Below are 20,408 nucleotides of genomic sequence, written 5' to 3'. Positions count from 1 at the left end.
GGTTGTAGGGAGGGTTGAACCATTTTGTGTGTTATTCAGAGCAAAGCACTTAACACTTAGTACCTCACTCGAAATTGAATGGAAGCAATTTGGACTCTGTAGATCTTGAGGAGACACCCAATATCCCTGACTCAGTGTTGGAGCCAGAGCCAGGGTAAATTTTATTTAGAGCCCACCCAGGTCCAGGCATGTGGTTGCTAGAGAGCTTCTGGTGATCACACATGTCTGACTTGGGAAACAAGTAGGGCATGTCCCTACAGTTCCATGCCAGAGCTGGCCTACTCCTCCCATAGCAGATCTCTAAGAAAGCCCTGCAGCTACAGCTGAAGAGCAGGGAGAGCAGCCCTTACTCTGTGTGTGTCCAGAGTGAAAGCTGCTGCTCCCCTATATCAGCATGATACATAGAAGTGGCCCAGAGGGAATGATGAGAGTGAGATAATGGTGGAGTGTATCAGCAGAGACAGGTTGGGTTCATGGGTGGTGGATGCACTAACCTCCCTCACAAGGTTTTACTTGTGACTCTGATTTGTTAAGGTCTGCTGGATACATGTTTGTTTCTATCCACTGTAAGCCAGCACAGTGAGCAGAAAGCTTGTGGTGACATAACTTTAACTCTACCTGAATGCATTTGACATTACACAGAGCAAGGAAAAATAAATAAGCTTTCCAGTCCATTGGTTGTTCTCAGCATCCTGCCATCCTCCTGCCCCTCCTTGGCAGAGAAATGATGTTAAAGTCAGTTAAGGCAGAACAAGGTGCCAACAAAAGAAAGCCAGCCCTTGTGTCAGGGCCTGCCAAGCCTTTCTCGCCCCTTTTCAACCTCCCGGGAGTGCTGGGAGCAGCCTTTAGCTCTCCTGCACTCCAGTGGGTGACTCATTGCCCTGGGATGAATGGGTACCTTGTGCAGGCTGCCGAGATGGTCGGATCGCTGCGGGGGAGAGCCTGGGGCAGGGGAGTGAAAGGCCGAGATTGTGTGCTCAGATTAAAGCCCGGTCTGCAGATAAAACCCAGCTGTCCTTCCTTTGCAGCTGCTGAAGCCCAGCAGGGGTGAAAGAGGCAGCCTGAGTGTGTCATTTTACTCCTGCAGCAGGGGTGGGAAATACCTAGTGAGAAGAGTGCACAGTGGGAGTGTAACCCTTGTGCAACACAAGGCATCGTTGCTGTGTCCAGATCTTCACTGTCCTTTCTTTGTGCAGGTTTGATGTCCAGTTACATTTGTAGGGAGACATTTGCTTTGTCTCTTGGTAGCTGCTTATGGCTGAGGGTAAAACAGAAAGTGGGAGATACTTTGTTTGTTCTGTCCTGGGGAAGCCAGCTCTTACAGGAGCTTAGCTTGAGGTCCTTGTTACGGCTGGAGCTAGGGTCTCTTCATCTTTATCTACAGAAAGATTAATTTAATATCAGTCACAGAACAGCCTGGATCTGTAAAGAAACCATGAGCAAGGCAAAGGCTGCTTTTTAGGAGAGGGTTTCTCCCTGAAAAGCTGTCTTGGACCCTGAGCAGAACTGGACACATCACCCTGGCTCTTCAGACCTGCCTGGTCCTTTCAATCTACTGCACATATTCCTCATGGGTTTGGCTTTCTTACTTGTTTTTGAGTAGAACAAGGATCCCAAACAGTTTTCTGTACTGCCCATTTGATTCTCCTCATGGTAAGCAGGGCTTACCCTTTTCACTTCATTGCCACTAATCTCTTCTAAGAAATAGTCATGTTCTCCTATTAGTCTTCTAAGAGTTCTTCTCACTTTGATTTGAGATGCTGAGCTTTTCCATCTAGATCCCAGTTCAGGAGCATATACAGTCCCAGTGCTGAGTGTGAATCAGTGCTGAAGTCCATCCACTTCAGCAGTGCCCCCCAGCCTGTGGCTGAGCCCTGCAGACGTCACTGGGAGCACAAATGATGCTTTATGCTCAGCTGCTGTGCTGTATATTTGGTGAAATTGGCCCTCTGTGGCTGTTTTGAATCATTTTTATAACATACATTGCTCCTTAGTAACTTGGTGAAATGCCCTAAACAATGTCAAAACAAGCAAAAGTTTAAATTTTTTTTGTATTGATGTCAGAATTAGGTATTTTCCATGATGCTGAGTGTAGTCATTAGGTTATCTAGCAACCACTTTCTTTTATACAGTGATCTTATCTTGGTTGCCTGCACTTTTCCATTCTCTATATCCCTCTGGCTCTGTGAGTTAAACTCACACTTGCTGCTGCTTGTCCTCAGTTATTCTGTGTTTTTTTCTTAATCTGTGGGATTGTTCCTTTCCCACCCTATTGAAGTCTTAATCCCTGCCCCTGCTTTTGAACACTGCTGCAGAAAAGCATCAGTGAAGACAGAGTCAGGCATTTTACCAGGTAAAGAAAAGCTGCCTCTTGGCATCACCTTATGTTCTGTTCTAATGTCTTTTTCCCATTATTTTACAGTACTTCATATTGTTGCTATGCATCTTTCTCCTGGAGATCATTGCAGGAATCCTGGCCTATATCTACTACCAGCAGGTGAGTGGACATTAGTCCTTGGAGACTCAGACAAGGGAGGGAGAACAGCTCGTTATCATCCCATTTCTCCAGCCAAAATTTGGCCTGGATGCTTGGAACAGCATCCAGGTCTGTTTGTGGTTCACCTGCTCACTCCCCTCCATATACAGAAGACCTTGGATTATTTACTAGTTTTGACAAAGTGATGGTCATTACTCCAAGGGGCTGTCAGCCCTTACTGCTCAGCTCCTTCCTGTGGTGCACTTTGTGCCCTGTTTTTCTGCAGACCCTTGTAGAAGACAGTTTTTGAGGCTGTGTAGATCTAGGAACTCTCCTAACAGCCTCCAAGGCATAGTGCAAGCAACTGAAATGACATTAGTGCCACTTTAGCATGTTCAGGACACAGGAACAGTTCCTGCTTCATCCAGCAAAGGTAATGAATGGACTAGCTGAGAGGTCCTTTCAGGTCAAGAACTTTTTGAGAGCTTTACTTAAGCAGCACAGCTGAGGGGCTGGAGAATCAGGACATGCTCCCAACAGCTGCAGGTCTGGCTTGGCACTTCTTGCAGTTGCTGAGAGCAGAGCTTAATTCATCACTTTGCTTTCAAAGAGAATTCAACCACCAAGGCACAAACAGCCTGCAAAGTTGCTCTGTGTCTGGAAATTGATTGGAAGTGGCAAATTAGAATTGTTACCAAATGGCTGTCTGAAAAGCAGATGAACATCCCATCTTGTTGACTTCACTGCCAGGACTCCTTGCCATTCCATTTTCTCTTGGACCTTCTGTGCTTTGCCTTGGATGGGCACTGGTGGTTTGCAAGGAGCCAAAGAGCTGCACTGGCTCCTGCCAGGAGGGATCTGGGGTATGAATGTGCATATTTAACAGGAAAAGATCAATCCTGGCAGGCATGGCAGAAAGCCAGGATCTGTCCATCCATCTGTGCAAAGGCATGAGGTTGATATGTGACAATGGATGAAGAGGAGCTGATCCCTGGGTTGAAATAAGGGACAGCGTATTCAGAACTGTACCCTCGAGTGCTTTAGATCACTTGAGTGTATCTCTGATCAACAGCTGCACATCCCTTTGCCCTCTGGCTGATAAATCTTGCTTCTCTCCTGGCTGCAGGCTGCTTGCTCTGCTTGCCACTGTTTTTATTTCAGCCGTTGCTTTGGTGTCTAAGGCTTGCATGTGTGTCTAAACTGGTTCTTTATCTCTGTTCCATGCTGCAGTTCTTCCCCGTGAGCCCGCAGGTAACTGCTTCTCTCCCAAGTAATAATTCTGCTAATGGACTCTCCTCTTCATTTGCCTCTGCCTTCCAGTTGCTGAACCTTTTCCTTTCTTCCTATTATGCTAAGTCCTTTGCATTTCCATAGAGCTTCCCAGCCCAAGATCTCAAAGCATTTTGCAAATATTAGTGAATGACGCCTCATATCATCTCTGTGAGGTAGGTGCTGTCCCCATCTGACACACGGGATTGGAGAAAGCAGTGTTTTAAAAGGAGAATAAACTCCAGATTGTATTTTGCACAGTTTTGCATAACCAGACGTTTTGACCTCTCATTTACTACTTATTATGTAGAATAAAAGTAAATAAAGAGGTTACTCAGCTGTTGTTCCCTTCATCTAAAATGCACGTTGGCATTGTTTATTGGTATAGGAAACTTGGAATTTCAAAGGTGTTGGACTGAAGCAGTGTTGCTGCATGAAGCAGTATGGAAAAAAAAAAGAGATGCAACCAGGATAACATAAAAGGATGTGGCTCTTTGGCACTTGGCCGTCACCAAAGGGTGAGAAGAATTCAGCTAGATTAAAAGAGTCTCCAAAGGAATAAGTGTTTGAATCCAATCACTTGAACACTTGAACATGTCAGCTTTCAGAAATTCTGCTCTTGCAAAATCAGACTTTGTCTCTCTAATATCAAGAAAAGCCTTGCAGTGATTTTTGCAATCACACACTTAATTCCCTCCTGTGGCATCCTTTTTCAAGATGACACAAGAGTTGTTTGGTCTGTGTGGCTTCAGTCTGTCATGCCAAGGACTCTGATTTCTTCCCGCTCCTGGACAGAGTGATTTGTATTTTTTACAAAAATAGAGATTTTAGTATTTTTACAAGCTTTAGAGGGAGAAGACTGCGCTTGGCATATACATGTTTAAGCAGGCACACTTTTGTATTCCCTTTCATTGCAGGCATGTCTTGGCAATCTTGCATATTCAAGGTGAGAAGCCACGTGGGGATGTGTAACACAGGTTGAAATTTGATCCCAAAGCAGCCCCCTGCAGTTATTAAAACAGAGGCCTGATCTGTAATCATTTGGAAATAAGCCTGGCCAGTCCAGCCTTGGAGGATGACCTTGAAGGAAGCTGTAGCTTCCACTAGGTTCTCTGTCCTCCTCTTGGAGCAAGGGCAGTGGAATGTATGCAGGGCTTTGGGTCCTTCTGAGGAGTGAGTTTGCCTTGTGATTTTTCCCTTTATCCTGTCTCTTCCATTCAGCTGAGCCTGGAGCTGAAGCAAAATTTGAAGAACACCATGACCCAGAAGTACCGGAGGGAGGGAGAAGAGAGCGTTACCAGTGCAGTGGACAAGCTGCAGCAGGAGGTGGGTGTCTCTGAAGGCAAAGAGAGTTAATGCAACTTCAGGGCTTAAAACCAAGCACACAAAGGGTATCTCTTCATGAAGAAATAACCTACACGTATTTCTTCTGTAGGCTGAGTGTATGTTCTGATTCAAGAGAAAGTTGGGTGAGGTGCAGGGCCTGAGCCATGCAACTGGCAGAATTGCATGCTGTGATCACTGAACTGCATGACCAGTAGCACTGGGGAAATGATATCTGAACTTGCTCCCAGTGAACTGGAGCTGCCAAGTCACTCTGGCAGCTGCTTCTACTTTCCCAGTTCAAAGCTTTGGAGAAATTGCTGACATTTTTCATTAAGCTTTTCAGTACTCTAGAGAGCAAGATGTAATGAAAGAAGAGCTCTCCCGCCCCTGTTGCTCGCTGTGCCTGGCTCAGGGGTGGTTCAGGTTAGGGCTTCCACAGTTCTGACAGGTTGTCCCACAGAAAGGCCTTTGAAAGGCACTTTCAAAGCACAGGGAGTACTCTTTGCATAGTGCCATAGCAGGTGCATTTGTGATGGTAACTGGTAATTAAACTTATCCTGTTGCCATCATTAACACGCAGTTATGAGCTGAGGCAGCTGCAGGTGCACTCTGGTTACAGTTTGTCCCAGCAGTAAACAAAAGTCACAGCTGCTGAAGGATGGATGAACTTGATATTTAAATGGCCATTTGGGGAACTCCTAACACAAAAGTCACTAATGATTATAAAAAAACCAAACCCATGAGATAGCTGGAGTGTCTGCAAAGGAGGGTGAAGCTCAGGGCTTGATGTGGGAGGCTGGAGGGAGAAAAAGGTTGCAGTGCTACAGGCTCAGCCTTTGCTCTCTGTGTGTGCAGTTCAAGTGCTGTGGGAGCAACAACTACACGGACTGGGCTGACAGCCTGTGGATCAGATCTCCAGGGGCCAGTGGGAGGAAAGTCCCAGACAGCTGCTGTAAGACCATCACTGACCTGTGTGGCAGAAGAGACCATCCTTCCAACATCTACAAGGAGGTAAAGAGCAGAAGGGCTTCAGCGCCACCTGTCACTGAGTGTGTGAAGGAGGTGGGCAGGGAGTGATAGTGTTGGATTATTACTGCAAACTGTCAGTAGGCTTCAAAGTCAGTAGCATTCCTTGGAATGTAGAATTCACTTCCTTAGCTGAATGTTCAGCTCTGTAGACTGTTTTTTAATATGTAGATGTAGAGGAAAATAATTAACTATGTCTGTTACCACTGGGTACCTTAGGGGAAGAAGCAGGAGAGGTTGTTGGTTCTGGCAAGAGATTTGGATGCAAGTCCTACATTTGACACAGCTTCTTGTGGTTGGAATTACTCTGTGAGGTGCAGATGGAGATACTTCTGGTTCTTGATTGACAGTTGCAAGGCAGAGGTAGACAGAGCTTGGCTTTCCAGGTTCACACCAAAACTCACTGCTGTAATAAAAAGCAGTGGGAAGAATTTACTCTTAAAAGGCTTCAGTTATGTTAGGGTTGTTGGTACTGGATGCACTTAGCAGCATTTCCTTGGCCTTTTGGCCTCACAGGAATAAACATCCCCTCCAGGCAGGAGCTAGGCAGTGAGTGAGGGAATCTTTCTCCACGTACCTGAGAGAAGAATGACACTCTGTGTGTGATGTGGTCGGTTCTTCTGCATTTCTCCTGCAATGCCAGCAGCAACCTTGGGTTTGTTCAGACGATCCTGAGCAGTACCAGGCATGATGCAGTTCACATCATCTGCTTAGCTTTTCCAGAGATATCGAGCGAAGAGATTGCTCACAGACACCACTTTTTAAAGTGCTGCTTTCAAGGGTCACAGACATTGGATTAAAGTGAACAGGAGGTTAAAACGAAGCTGATTTTCCCATGTCCCTCCTTTCATCCTGCAGAGTGGTTGCATTACCAAGCTGGAAAACTTCATTCAAGAGCATCTGAAAATTATCGGGGCAGTGGGCATCAGCATTGCTTGTGTGCAGGTAAAAAGGGTTGAGGGGAGTTTTGGGGTAGAAGTTGAAGGAACTTCTGAGCTGAGGGATGGAAAAAAAAGATGTTTTACTGCTCTTCCCTGCCTGGCAAGAAGCTTCCAGGTACTTGGGGGACCTGAGGAGTTGAGCAGGTCCAAGCAAAAGCCTTGCTGTGGGTGTGGTGAATTCCCAGCAGGGCCGGGGAAGGAGCGGGGCTATGGGAGGCCGTGGCTCGGCAGCCCGAGGAAGCCCTCCCGTGGCTGTGTCCCGTAAGTGCCTGCCCCGCAGCAGCGACCTTCCCACCTGCCATCCTAAGGATTAGCTCGAGTTAGCCAGGAAATTTCCTTCAGCTGTGTCATGTTGAGGAACAGCCCTGTGGGTCTGGGATGATTTGAGAGAGGGTGATGAATAAAGGTATGGAATGTGAATGTCTTGCACTTTCATTTTGAGAGAGGAGGGCAAAGGATATTCTTTTTTCGTGATGCAGATATATCTGGGAGTTCCTCATCTTCCCCTTTGTTCTGGCAAGCAGCCAAATTACACCCCAGGAAGCTACTGATTAATTACAAGGATTAGCACAGATTGTTTTTTCCTGCTGCCTATTGCAAGCTGGAGTGTGTTATCCCCAGGCAGGAGCTGGCTGACACTCCAGACTGGGTCTGAACTGTTAGTTTTCAAGTTGCTGACTCCACTGCATCCATTCTGTGGTTTTCATGTATTTCTTTCTTCCCTTTACCCTGCAGATCTTTGGGATGATTTTCACCTGCTGCTTGTACAAGAGTTTAAAGTCAGAACCATATTAATAGCTGTGAGAGCTCTGTTGCTCCCCCTCTGCCACTTCCCTTAGCACCTGCCAACCTGACCACTCTCCACCACCACCACCACCACCACCAAAAGTGTCTGTAACTTGAGGACTTGGCTCTGTAATTGAATGCCTTTAGAACCATGCACTGCCTTACCTGCCCCTCTGGGGAAAGTCACCCTCCTTGTTGTGTACGAGGCAGCCAGGAGTTCAGCAGGTCCTCTTCAGTGTGAAGAAACAAAAGAGCTGTGGATCTTCTGCTAGAAGCTTTATCACAACAGTCCCTTGATATAACTACAAAGCAAGATTTATCCAAGGCCATTTCCCTCGAGGCTTTCCCAAGCCAACATGAAGCCATCAGGATGCTGTACAAGAGTCATGGTTTGCTCTCTTGAGAAGTGGCTCAGCAGTACTGGGCATTGACTGTGAGGACAGATGATGGTTCTGCACTGAGCTGGAGACAGAGCTGAGTTTCTCATACATGGAAGATTCTCTCTCTCCCTCCTCCCAAGTGTGCACCAGTGTCCTAACATAGCTGTTCTCCACCAGAGAGGATGGGATGCCTGCCTGGTTACTGGGGGTAGGAGCTACTTGCCCAGCTGACTGGGTGCAGCTGAAATCTAGTTGTGACCCTCATGTTGTCAAGATGTTGTGGGTGCCTTAGGATTTCTCAGCAATTCTTCCTCCTTTCCCTTGAAGCTTCCTCCAACAGAGTGCCATTAGGAGCCACAAGAGGCCTTTTGCTTCCCAGCAGTTCTGGAGCAAAGATGATGGACTGCCTTTTTTGGGTCTAGTTTGTTTTATTGACTGGCTTCCAGCATGAGTGAGCAGTCTTATTTCCACCTTCCTATCCCCTTCCCCAGGTGAAGAACTGGTCTTTTTGTGGGGCTGTCATATCTTGCTACCCTTTGGCCTGCTCAGTTAGTGGAAATACCTTTTTCATCTGTTACATGTTGAGAGGTTCCCTTGGTTTGATTTTTCTAACTAAAACCTCCAGGTTTGCCTCCCTTGGCAGGAGATGAATATACACCAATGTTTTTCAGCCTCCAAAGAGCTTGTTAATCAGCTGAGCTTTGTCTGGAAGCTCAATTTACTGATTACTGCCAGGAAAGTCAGGAGAGTCAGTTTCAACCAGTTGCCCCAGTGTACTTGGTAAACTGGTACTGCTGGGTTAGCTATTTGCTGCTGAGGAATAGGTTTTAATTAAATATTAAATTAATTAAAAATTCTGCATTGGAATCCTGGATACCTACAGGACACAGACATTGCCATGGACTTGATTGCAGCCTGAATTGACAGGATCTTGTGTTCCTCTTGTCTTGTTCCCTCCTTCCTGGTATGCCTGATACACTCATGAAGCAGCATAAAGGGCAGTTTGATGTTTCTGAGCAATGAAGACAAGCTCAGACCTTCATAAATAAATTTCTTCCCTCTTCTGGCCTTCTAGCAGTGCTGGCTGAGCCCTGTCCCCAGCAGCAGACAGCCAACAGAAGCAGAATCATCCAGACCAATAAAGGGTCTTGCAGTATCGTGGGGGTTTTGGTTCACAGAGCAGAAATCGTGGGCTGCAGCTAAAGGACAACACGTTAAAATTCAGAGCAGGTCAATCTGAAACTCCTCCATTATCAGTCCTATGAAATAATCCTCAGCTAATGCAGAAAGAGAGGTGTAGGAACTGAGGTGTATCCTTGGTTCCACAGCAGTAAGAAAGAGAGGAAAAATATCTAAATTATTCTGTAATGATCTAAAGGAGAAATCTCTAAATTATTTGTTGTTTTATAGTAAAGTTCCTTAACAAGTATTGACTACTAACTAAGAGGAAAATATTGAGCATGTTGCTTGAAGCAATATTTCTGATTTCTTAAGCATATCTTCATAGCTGCCTTTGCCCATTCCCTTCAAACATATTGTAAGGGTTGGGAGAGGCCAGGAAGAACGAGACATGAACAGTAAGTTGGTTTGTATCCACTGAGCTGTTTTATACTTTTTCTCTATGTAACAATATTCATTGCTTTTGGTTTTTTTTAACCCAGTTTAAGTTGCTGGCCAATAGAAAAATAAAGCTTAAGACTCTACTGACTGTGTGTGGCACAGCTGAAGGGCTACCATTCTCAGGTGAGTTCTCTGGCTTGCTCAGATCCTGCTGCAGAGGAGCCAGCTCCTCGAGAAGATGAATGGAGGGACCAGGGAAGGAAGGAAGGAAGCTGGGGAGAGTCTGCTTCACATCCCTGCCCCTGCCAGCCTGGTTATGATGTGCTGCTGTGGGGTGCTGCAGGCTGCTCCCCCCGAGAGCTCAGGGTGCAGAACCTCAGCGGTTCTTGAGGTCACGGGGGTTACAGAAAGTCATTTGGGCTTACCTGAGGTCATGGAGTCCCTGAGAGGGGTTACTTGAGGGCATTTGAGGCTCTGATAATTGATGAAGGGGCCAAATGAAGGGGATAATTATTACAATGAGAAGGGACAGTTTGATGTAATGGATCAAAACTTCTCAGTGCAGTTCAGGGGAGCCCAAGGCCTCAGGGTCATCCAGTGGCCTGTGGTGTCACCCATCATTTGCCCTCTGTCCTGTCAGGGTAGTGACAGAGGTGGTTATTAGTTTCATTAATATTTATTATTAATTAGTAGTATTAGTTTATTTTATTAATGTTTATTATCATCTCCTGTAAACATTAGCATTTATAGTATTGATATTAGCTATTAATACAATTACCGAAAATTCTACTGTTGGGGTCTGTTAAATTCTATTTACCATATTATGTTTTAGGATTGAGTAGCATAATCATTTATTGCAACCTAAAATGATGATTATTTATTAGAATGAATAGCTGATTTGTTAGTATTGGTAGTTATTAATGCATTATTAGCTGCATTATTATTATTATTATACAGGGGTATCAGTGTGTCCTACTGGAACCTCCATGGGGTTTTGACCTGAGCAGGGGCAGGTCAGGAAGCGGCAGCAGAGCCATGGGGATGCAGGGTGGGAATGCCCGGTGTCCGGCGCAGTGCGGGCCGCGGCCGCGGGGGGGCGACGGGCGGGGAGCGGTGGCGACGGGCACGGGGCGCTGGGCACGGGGCGGTGGCGATGGGCACAGGGCAATGGGCACAGGGTGGTGGCGATGGGCACAGGGTAATGGGCACAGGGTGGTGGCGATGGGCACACGGCGCTATCCCGGCCCCGGGAATCCCGCAGCGGAGGGGAGCGCAGCGCCCGCAGCCCGCCCGGTTCTCGGGCTGCAGCAGCGCAGTGCTCAGGCTGGGCTGGCCTGCGCTCGGCTCTGAGCACAGATTGCTGCCGAAAACACCCGCGGGCGTCTTTGCCTGTGCAGGGGACACGGACCCGGCTGGCTCGGGAGTGGCGGGGCGAGCCAGGGCCCCGCTGCAGGACCGCCGTGCATTCCTGGCATGCATTGGCTAACACAGGAATGCGACTGTGGACATTTAGGAGATCTCCTCCCAAGCCCCGTTTCCAGGAGAAGTGAGTTGAAGGTAGAGCGCAAACCGAGAAGGAGGGACTGTCCTGTTCCCCTGTGTGTCCTTAGGAATGCCGTGTGGCCACAGCCCCCCTCTGCCACCCCCAGAGGGAAATTGCCACCCTCTCTGCAAGACTGTCCTGGGGTGGTGTCTGTGACGTCTGGAGCACAGGGGTTCTAAGCATGAAGCTTTAAAGAGATTTCTTTTTCTCTTCGGAAGGGCTTCTGCAGTGTTTGTGATCAAGGTGCAGTTGCCATCCTACAGCATCCCCACAGCCTCAGGTCTCTTGGGTGCTTTCCCCTCTCTCAAGACAGGAGCACAGGCTTGTCTCGCTTTGGACCTGGAGATTTCAGCGGTGCTAATTGCCTTTTGCAGCCCTTAGCCCAGCCCAGGGTCTGTGCTCCTGGGGTGGCCAGGTGGTCAGCACAGTTTGCTCGGGAAGGAAAGGGAAAACAGCTGGAGTGGTAAGCAGTTTCTGCAAAGGTGCAGCTTCGGGCAGTCACTCTGTTCCTGCCGTTTCAAACAAGACGAGTATTTTATGCAGCTACAAAGCTGCTTCTAACCCCGAACCAGTTCACAGACATGCCCTTTCTTCTCTTGCCATTTAACTGGGGAGAATTTTCCCCCTGGGGTGCCTTGGTGCCCCTTTCTTTTGCCATTTATGAAGCCTCCCTTCAGTGGTGATTGTAACATCCTTGTTTTTCTGATGGGCTGGGACTGAGCACGGCTGCAGCAGTGGAAAGTCGAGGCTCAGGCAGTGATACTCTCCTCCCTGGTGAGTTAGGACAAATCCAGCCTGCTTGGGAAATGGCAAAGGGGAATGCTCTCTCCTTTCCCAGCAGGCCACGGAGGCAACGGGGAGCAGATTCGTGTGGTGCCTTCAAAGATGACAAATTCCTTTTGGGGAGAGAGTGTAGTGTTCTCAAACGAGCTGTAATCACATGAGCAGCAAGGATGCTGATGCCCCCCCAAATGCATTCAGTGACTCATTCCAGCATCATTCCAAGTACCCCATTTTGGGGTTCTGAAGTCCTCTTAAACGCTTCTCAAAGGATGCTGCTCCTCCTGCATTAACACAAGGGAAGCTGCACGGGCCGGGGCCATCAGGATCAGCAGCTTTCCCTCTCCTGATTACAGCACCTCTCTGTAAAAATGAGCTGCCGAGCATGAGGCATTTCCAGGCTTCATTTTTCTGTGCAGTGAACTGTGTTGCTGAAGAGAAGAGCAGTTTCTACCCACACAGAGTGCAGGGACAGTGCCCTGGCAGGGTCTGATCCTGCCACCGGCTGCTCTCTCCCCACATTGGGACAGCAGCAGCCAGCCCTGTGCCCCTGCAGTCCCAGATGTGACTTTGACAGCTGTCACACGTGTCCCTGGCAGCCCCGGGGGGAAGGTGAGGGTCACACTGAGCCCCTTGCACCCCTGGGGTCAGAGACAACCAAAAAAGCAGGCACTTGACACTGGGGTGCAGAGGTGTGGGGTGACACTTCGTAGCTTTGACCTTATGCGTGTGTGCGTACGTCTGTAGATCTGCCACGCTGGAGGATTTCCACTGCTCATGGAAAGCCTTACAGGTGAGGTTTGTATTTCTTACTTTGCTCAGAAAGGCTGGAACCCCTTTATCCCAGAAGTCTGACACCAGAAAAATTTGCTTGATCCTCCCAGTCATGATTTCTCTCCCTCTCCTCCCCAGTTCCTGGGAGAGCTTCCTGTTTAATCACCTTTTTACCCTCCCAAGCAGTTTTTAGTGACTAGTTGCATTCCCATGTTGTTTTACATGCTTTGATTCCTTGCTGCCCATCTTGGGATGCAGAATTAGGCAGTGATGACCTGAAATGTGAGGCACCAGGCTTGGGTTTTGGACTTCAGCTGCTGTCTTCACTCCTGGAGGATGTCAGCTCAGTTCCCTCCAGACTGAAATAACAGCTAATGTCACTGCAAAATGACATCTGAAGGCATGTTCCTCTACATCCAGCTCTTCTCGTTCTTCTCTTGCATGTTAGTCCTCTGTAATTTACTAAGCATCATCAGGACCTATTTTATATTCACCTAAATTAAATTTTGTCCCATTTAAATGTGCCCAACTGTCTAAGATATCCCAGGCTAATTCACATTTTGTCCTTGTGTTTTCCATCCTTCTTCCATCATCGTTCCACAAACATGATCAACATTATAATTTATTTCCTTTTCCTCCTTCCTCCCTCTCCCACCTCCCTTTTCCAGGTTTTTAATAGCAACCAGTTAAAGGCTGACGTGCTCTTTCCTCTGCTGAATGCCTCGTGCTCTGCGGATGGGCTCATGAATGATTCAGTTGTTTAGGCTCTAGCTGGCAGTTGTGGCAGGATTACTCAAAAGAAACGTTTGAGGTTTGTCTACAGTTCCAGATTGAAAAATCCTGAACCCCAAAAGAGGGAGCAGAGCCCTAAACCATGGAACAGTGAAGAAGGTTACATATGTATTAAATATATTTTTCACGTATATTTTACAGTTCATTTACTACGGGTAATGTCATGGGATCAGGCTATTAAAATCACACTTCCAACAAATGTGGGCTCTTGGCCCCCTCTACACCAAAAAACCAACTCTGCCTTCAGGGAGTGAACTGAATTTAAACAAACGTGGGTGAGAAGAGGCAGCATTTCACAAGCAGAGCAGGGGGTTGGCAGGGATGTGGTTACAGTTCTGACTGGAACACAGGAGTTGTGTCCCCAGTCTGCCTGGAGGTTTGAGGACACCTCTTGTACCAGGCTGTTTGGCAGAGCTCATGACCCCTTTGGTGAAATGAGCAGCTACTCAGATTGTACTGGTGCTGGTGCTGGGAGGGAGTGGAGGAGCAGACAGCAGTGCAGGAAGAGTCCATCCTGCACCTGAGTGAGAGCTGAGCTCCTTCTCACCTTGGAGCCCCCCACCAGGGCCTGCTCAGCACGATGGACAAATTAATTCCTAGCAGTGTTTTCCTTTTCCTTGTCCTCTTAGATTGAAAACTTCCTTTTAGTGCCTGTTCAAGCTGTGCCAAGCTCCATGGAGCCCCAGTCACAGCTGCACCTTTTCAGCTCTGCCTGTAATGTAAGTAACAATAAAAATACTGCTCCTAAGGAGTTATGGCCCCACAAAACTGCTGAACTCTGGCACTCCTCTTCTAAAACCATTCTGGTTTTGAATCACTCAATTTTTTCTGGTTTCACATAGCCTGGAGCTTCGACTAAACTTGATTCTACTTTTGCAGGCAGAGGTTGCTGGAATGTGGATGCAAATAGCTTCTGCTCTCCATGCACTGCTGCTCTTATTTCACTGCTTTAGGATTCAGAGTCTTTCTCAGAGACAGGGTCCAAGGATGCTGCTTGTCTCTCTGGGGAGGACCAGGTGCTGCCAGCCTGTGGGTTAACTGTTAGCAGGAACTAGGCTGGAGCAGAGAGGGAGTCTGGGCTTTGGGGAGAGGGAAACAGTTCCTGCTTCACCTGCTTAGAGCCAGTTCAGGGGAACAAGTTCACCATTCTGGTGCAGTTTTTCATACCACTTTTCCCCAGGAATGGGTCTTGGAGGAGGCAGCGATCCACAGCCCCCTCAGGTGCTCCCAGTTGCTCCACAAACAGACCCTGCAGGTAGGGGCAGCGTGGCTGACATCACCTTCTGGGCAGGGGTCAGGAGCAATGGGCTGTAATAAAGGCAAGTATGGTTTTAATAAGGCATAATTGAGCTAACGGTGGTTTTTTTAGTCTATATCCTGGACAACCTAAAAACCAAGCTCTGAGCTTGTTTTTGGGGCTTGTAGGAGGCAAACGTTCACCCTTGTTTCCTCCAGCTAATGAATCCTGTCCCCAGTCCTGCTAGAGGTGGCAGGAGATGCCCCTGGCTGCTCTTAATGAAGTCGGTTGGTGCCTGAGGGTTATTTGAAGGCTTGAAGCTGCTCCTCAGCATCTCTTTGCAGGGCTGGGTCTTCCCTCCTGCTGCTCTAGTCCAGGAGAGGGGCTCTGGCACCAACCATGTGGTGGGAGATGGGGAAGCCCCATCCTTCCCAGCCACTGGGGTCCTGCCCCCTGGGCCAGCCATCAGAATGAGCTCTGTGCTGATGGAGGCTGGGAAGCCTTGCAGGCTTAATTTGGGGCTGCTGTTTGCAGCACTGACAAAGCTGAGGCTGGGGAATCACCTGCAAGTGAGGTCAGCCTTAGACCTGGTGCTCCCAGCTCTTGAGTTCTTTGTGGTGGCCCAGGTCTTGGTGGGAATTCTTCCCACTGGGAAGCTGGCGGCCTCCACCCTCTCCTGCAAGCCTCCCTGCACCAGTAGCAGCGGCAGCTTGGTGGTGACCCTCTGGAAGGGGCATCTGCCAGAGGCTGGGGATGAGCAGCAGAGCCAGGAGCAGGCAGGTTCCCGTTCCCTGATGGCTGCAGAGCAGCACTGCAGCCACGCTCCCCTGCCCTCGCAGGCAGCTCACAAAAGCATCTCAGCCCTTCCCAGACATCCAGCCCCAATCATCTGGTGGGATTAAATCCAGCCTGTATTACATCTGCCTAAAAGTTTCCTGGGGACCTGGGCTCAGCTGCTCCCTGGAGTAGCATCTTATGGTGTCTCTGTAACTCAGGTACCAACATGACTTTAATACAACTTTTTAAAGTATGCATTTGTATCTTGTAAGCCCTTGAGTACAGCAGAGTCCCTTTTATATTGAAATTCAGGATTCTCAATAACATTTTATTATGAGGATTGCTATTTTTGGAATTGCTGTTACTCTGTTATGAGCAAGGCACCTAACATCCTTCAATATGAAATCATTAAGGGCACAGCAGAGTTCATTACAGGGGCATTTCTCTGGATTAAGAACAAATCAATACCACACACTAATATCACAGCCTGCTACCTGACTTTGGTTGCAAATAGCACATCCAGAGGCAGATGCTCTTCTTTTGGCCTCTTGTGCTCTTCTTCCAATATCTTATTTACTGTTTTCCCCCAAGCTGTTGTGATGGATTTATGAGCAGACAAAATCCAAAGGTTGTTTTTCCTTGAGCTGCCTGAATATTGTATCTTTTAAAATAAAGAAGAAAGAAATAACCAGCTTAAGTTTGTGATATTGCAGTAACCTCATATGCAATATGACTTCCCTGCTTCTAGAACTTGGGTGAGGGAGCTGGGGTTGTTTTGCCTGGAGAAAAGGAGGCTCAGGGGTGACCTTAACACCCTCCACAAATGCTTGAAAGGTGGGAAGCCAGGTGGGGGTTGGTCTCCTCCCAGGCAACCAGCAACTGACAAGAGGACCCAGTCTAAAGCTGTGCCAGGGGAGATCCACGTTGGACATAGGGAGGAATTTCTTCACAGAAAGTGATTAGACACTGGATTGGGCTGCCCAGGGAGGTGGTGGAGTCACTGTCCCTGGAGGTGTTTAAGGAAGGACTGGATGTGGCACTCAGTGCCATGGTCTTGTTGCCATGGGGTGTTCAGTCACAGGTTGGACTTCATCGTCCTCACAGGTCTCCCAACCGAATTGATTCTGTGAACCCCCCTGGAAGTGGATGTATGGAGGGAGTGAAGGCCTAAAGTTCTCTCTGGTTATGTTTAGTTGATCACATCCAGAGTTTAGAATAAGTTTTAGATGATTTGAGTTATGAAGGACCTGCAGTCAGGTGGTGCATGACCACCTTAATCTGGGTGCAGGCTCCAGCCTTGTTCTGGACAGCACAGGTCCCAGTCCTGGATCTGTTCCAAGGCAACTTTGCCCATTGGTGGTTTGAGACGAAGGCAGGATAAAAGGGGATTAACTGTGGGGATGCCAGGCTGTTGCTCAAACACCAGGAACAAGATCCCAAGATCTGGTCTCTGGCTGTAGCTGAAATGGCAGTGTCTCCATGGTGCTGCTCCCAGCTCCTGCAGCACCACATTCATTTGGTTCAGTAGCAGCTCAGGTCACTGACATGAAAGCTGCCAAGGCCAATGGCATCTGTTTCTCTTTATTTATTAGAAGCAATTTTTCATCAGTGGAATTTAATTATTAGTTTAATGTTTTTAAAAATGTTGCTTAATGCAGAAAAGCAGCCATTTGTCTAGGCTGCATTTAATGCTGAGTGGATCCAAAGGGGCTTTTCTTTAAGCTGTTTTGACAATAATATTTTTAAAAAATCAAGTTGGTGAAGTGTGGAGCTGTAGGCCATCTCTGTAATGATCTGAAGCACTCAAGCCCTTATTAACTTAATGCTTTCATTTACTAGCTCATTCCTGGAGGAAGACCTCCTAGTCAAACTGCTATTGCTTTTTAAAAAATCTAAAGTTAGTAATTGCTTCAGCTGCACATCTCATTACAAGGAAAGGCCTACAGCCTAGAGCAGCACTCATCTGATTTTTGTTTTTAAATTTTCTGGAGGAATTTCAGCAAAACCTCTTGTTATATCTCCAGCCCAAGTGTTAGCTATTGCATTGCTGCCTATAAATTTATAAACTCAACTATAGAAGTTCTGAGTTCCCACTCTCTGTGGCAGTGGGAGGCTGGAGGGCTTGGCTGTACCTGTGATGGTGTTGGTGAGGAGCTGGGCAGAGCCCATCAGCTGGTGGCTGGGGGCTGCTCAGTGTTGGGAGGAGCACATCCCATTTCACCAGGACAGCCTTCAGCCCTGGGTAGGTGCCCCTGCTCTCATTACCCTTTACCCCCTTGTTCCATACAGTGGATGTTTCTCTCTTCTCCCTCCTATCACTGCCTGGGAAGGAGCACGCTTTCACACACACTGCTGGAAGGAAGACTTCATTAAAAAGGAAAGAAAGAAGGAGGGAGGCACTTTAAGGCAGCTCTCAGTAAATAGTTGGAGATAATTGGGCTTTAGCTGTGTTCTTATAAACCTGGATTGCTGGGTACAGTGATGCTGCTGATCTCTAAATTGCTGCAAAAGCTCAGGGCAGCAGCTTTCCATCAGCAGTTCCCACACTGGACTTTGCTTAGTGTCAAAAAGTTATTTTTTTAAAATCTAGTTTAAAATATTCTGTTAGGATTTGAGGATCTATGATAGGGGTTGCTGATAAGAAGGATGTAAGAAGATACCAGGGGTATCTTGGGTGAGGTTAGGCCACTCCTTGTTGCTCATCTCTGATGGTTTCTGAAGAGTGGGATATGCCATCCCAGAGGTTCAGAAAGGGAAACTGAGGCATTGCACTGGTTGCCCAAGGCTCACAGTAACTAACCTGTATGTTCTTGTAAAGGCCTGTCCCTAAACACACACCATGAGCCTTTTTCTGTCTTTGAAAGACACGAGCAGTGATGTTATGTGGAGATGGGCAAAGGGAATCTCTGCTGCTGCTGTGGACCAGCCTGGAAAATGCAAAGAGAGAGTGGGATAGGATGGACCCAACGTACTTCAGGAAAGATTCCCACTATGCTTCATGCACTTGGAATGAGTCTCTGGAGAGATATTGGCAAAGAAAGTGACATTTAGGTAATCTCTGAAGAAATTCAAAGCTTGTAGATACAGCTGTGGTGAACCACTAGAAAATGTGGAAAGCAGCAGCTCACAAAAGGTCAGTATCTAAAAGTGGGTGCTGAGCACAGCTGTCCTACTCTTGGCACTGACTTATTTAAAGTTTTTTTAGAAGCAGTTCACTTCCTGGAGTTCTCTAAGTAGATTTGCTTTTAAAAGAGGGAGATCTGATTCCCAAAGACAGTGTATTCAGTATTTATTATTCCTAGCTCTAAATCCAGCCTGTGGGATGGGCAGTGTGTTAATTCAAAATCATCGGTGCCTATAGAAAGGCTTGACCACAGCCTTTTCCACTTGCTTTGTTATCTGCCAGGGTTCTTGAGCTCCCTAAAGTCTGTGGGCTTTTAGCTTTTTGTCAGCTGTTCCATGCCTTTCTTTGATCTTGAGTTGTTCATCTCCTAAAAAGCAGGAAATAATGAACCCGTTTTATTAAAACACTTGCATTGTATTTGGGAGGGATAAATGAAAGGCTTTCCTGATAAGTGAAGGGCTTTCCTGCATGAATTTTCTGGCTTGCCTGTTACAAGCTCACTGTTGAACACAGGAGCAGATGTATCCTGAAGGTAATTGTGGGGAAACTCATGTGATGCTTGGGATCTCGGTGGCTTCACCCCTGCTACCTGTGCCCTGCAGCACAAGGCAAGGTAGCTCACCACGAAGGGTGACTGACAGAGTCTGGAAGATGTGTTTTTGTGGAGAAGGAGAAATTAAGTTAGGGGTGCAAACCCTAACATTTTCTGCATGACTTGGCTCTACATTCCCTATATATTCCTGGAAGGGAGTGTGAAGGAGAAAGCAATGAGGGTTTAAACAAGACCTACTCCCATGTAAATATTGTGCTGTTTCCAAACAGCAGCCAGAAGAAAAGCCTTGCAGCTGGCCCTGAGTGACAGGAGTCACTGCAGCCAAAAGTAACTTCTTACCTTTTATTTTCTTCTTTGGCCTTATGTGCTAGGGGTGCACATGGTTGAAGTCTGCAGCAAGATCTGAAAGTTCTTTGAGTGCCTGGTGCTTGGGCAACTCAAACAGCTTTTCTTAGCAGAACTTAACAAAATGAATTGATCCTGGGCACCCGAGTGGTGCAGGGCACCACAGGCTACCAGGTCATTTAAATCACACTGAAGTTAATGAAAAGACTCCCACAGACTTCAGTGGGTGACACAGGAAACCATCCAGCATGGCAGAGCCAAAGGCTTGGCCATGTGCTCCCTGTCCTGGGTTTTCAAACGTCTTTATTGTGCTGTCCCCACTGAGCAATTAAAAATGCTTTCTCACTGGCTGGAGGAACTGAATAAAAATTGAAAGCAAAGCCACAGTGTAAATTGTGGTGCAAATGCACTGAAGGGGAAAGAAAATCTAAGTTCATATCCTGGGCAGTCAGACTCAGGTGGAAGCAACGTTATCTTGGAGATGTCTCAATTGAGAAGTTTCAATAATAAGAAAATCTTGCTGGTCAATTGAGTTTAACTGGATGTACATGGGTCTGCTCTGGGAGGAGTCAAAGCAGAGATGCTATTTTCTTACTAGGATTCATACTGAAGTTAGAAACTACTTGGAATTAAACTGATTGTAGAGGCAAATAGGCAATTTGGTTTTGGTTTCTTTGGTTGTTTTTTTTTATTTTTCTTGTAGGGCCATTTACAGGGAA

General features: G+C 47.2%; 1 protein-coding gene across 8 annotated transcripts in view; it reads left to right on the top strand.

Annotated features, from left to right (window-relative positions):
- Positions 1-9,907, top strand: part of CD151 (CD151 molecule (Raph blood group)) — a 32,069-nt gene extending 22,162 nt beyond the window's left edge. For 5 of the 8 annotated variants that reach the window (XM_088166719.1, XM_088166722.1, XM_088166721.1 and 2 more), the window contains 6 exons: positions 2,423-2,497; positions 3,707-3,727; positions 4,967-5,071; positions 5,927-6,082; positions 6,956-7,042; positions 7,774-9,907. In XM_088166719.1, coding sequence (XP_088022845.1) covers positions 2,423-2,497; positions 3,707-3,727; positions 4,967-5,071; positions 5,927-6,082; positions 6,956-7,042; positions 7,774-7,833 — 504 coding nt within the window. In that variant the 3' untranslated portion in view covers positions 7,834-9,907. The remainder of the gene's footprint in view (positions 1-2,422; positions 2,498-3,706; positions 3,728-4,966; positions 5,072-5,926; positions 6,083-6,955; positions 7,043-7,773) is intronic. The other 3 variants (XM_014873580.2, XM_088166724.1, XM_088166725.1) reach the window with 1 other exon arrangement.
- Positions 9,908-20,408: the final 10,501 nt, after the last annotated feature.

This window comes from Sturnus vulgaris, chromosome 6 (assembly GCF_052056855.1).
Source record: "Sturnus vulgaris isolate bStuVul1 chromosome 6, bStuVul1.hap1, whole genome shotgun sequence".
In the NCBI taxonomy this organism is placed as follows: domain Eukaryota; kingdom Metazoa; phylum Chordata; class Aves; order Passeriformes; family Sturnidae; genus Sturnus; species Sturnus vulgaris.
Note: the sequence above shows the minus strand (reverse complement) of the source record. Positions and strands in the feature narration are given on the sequence as shown.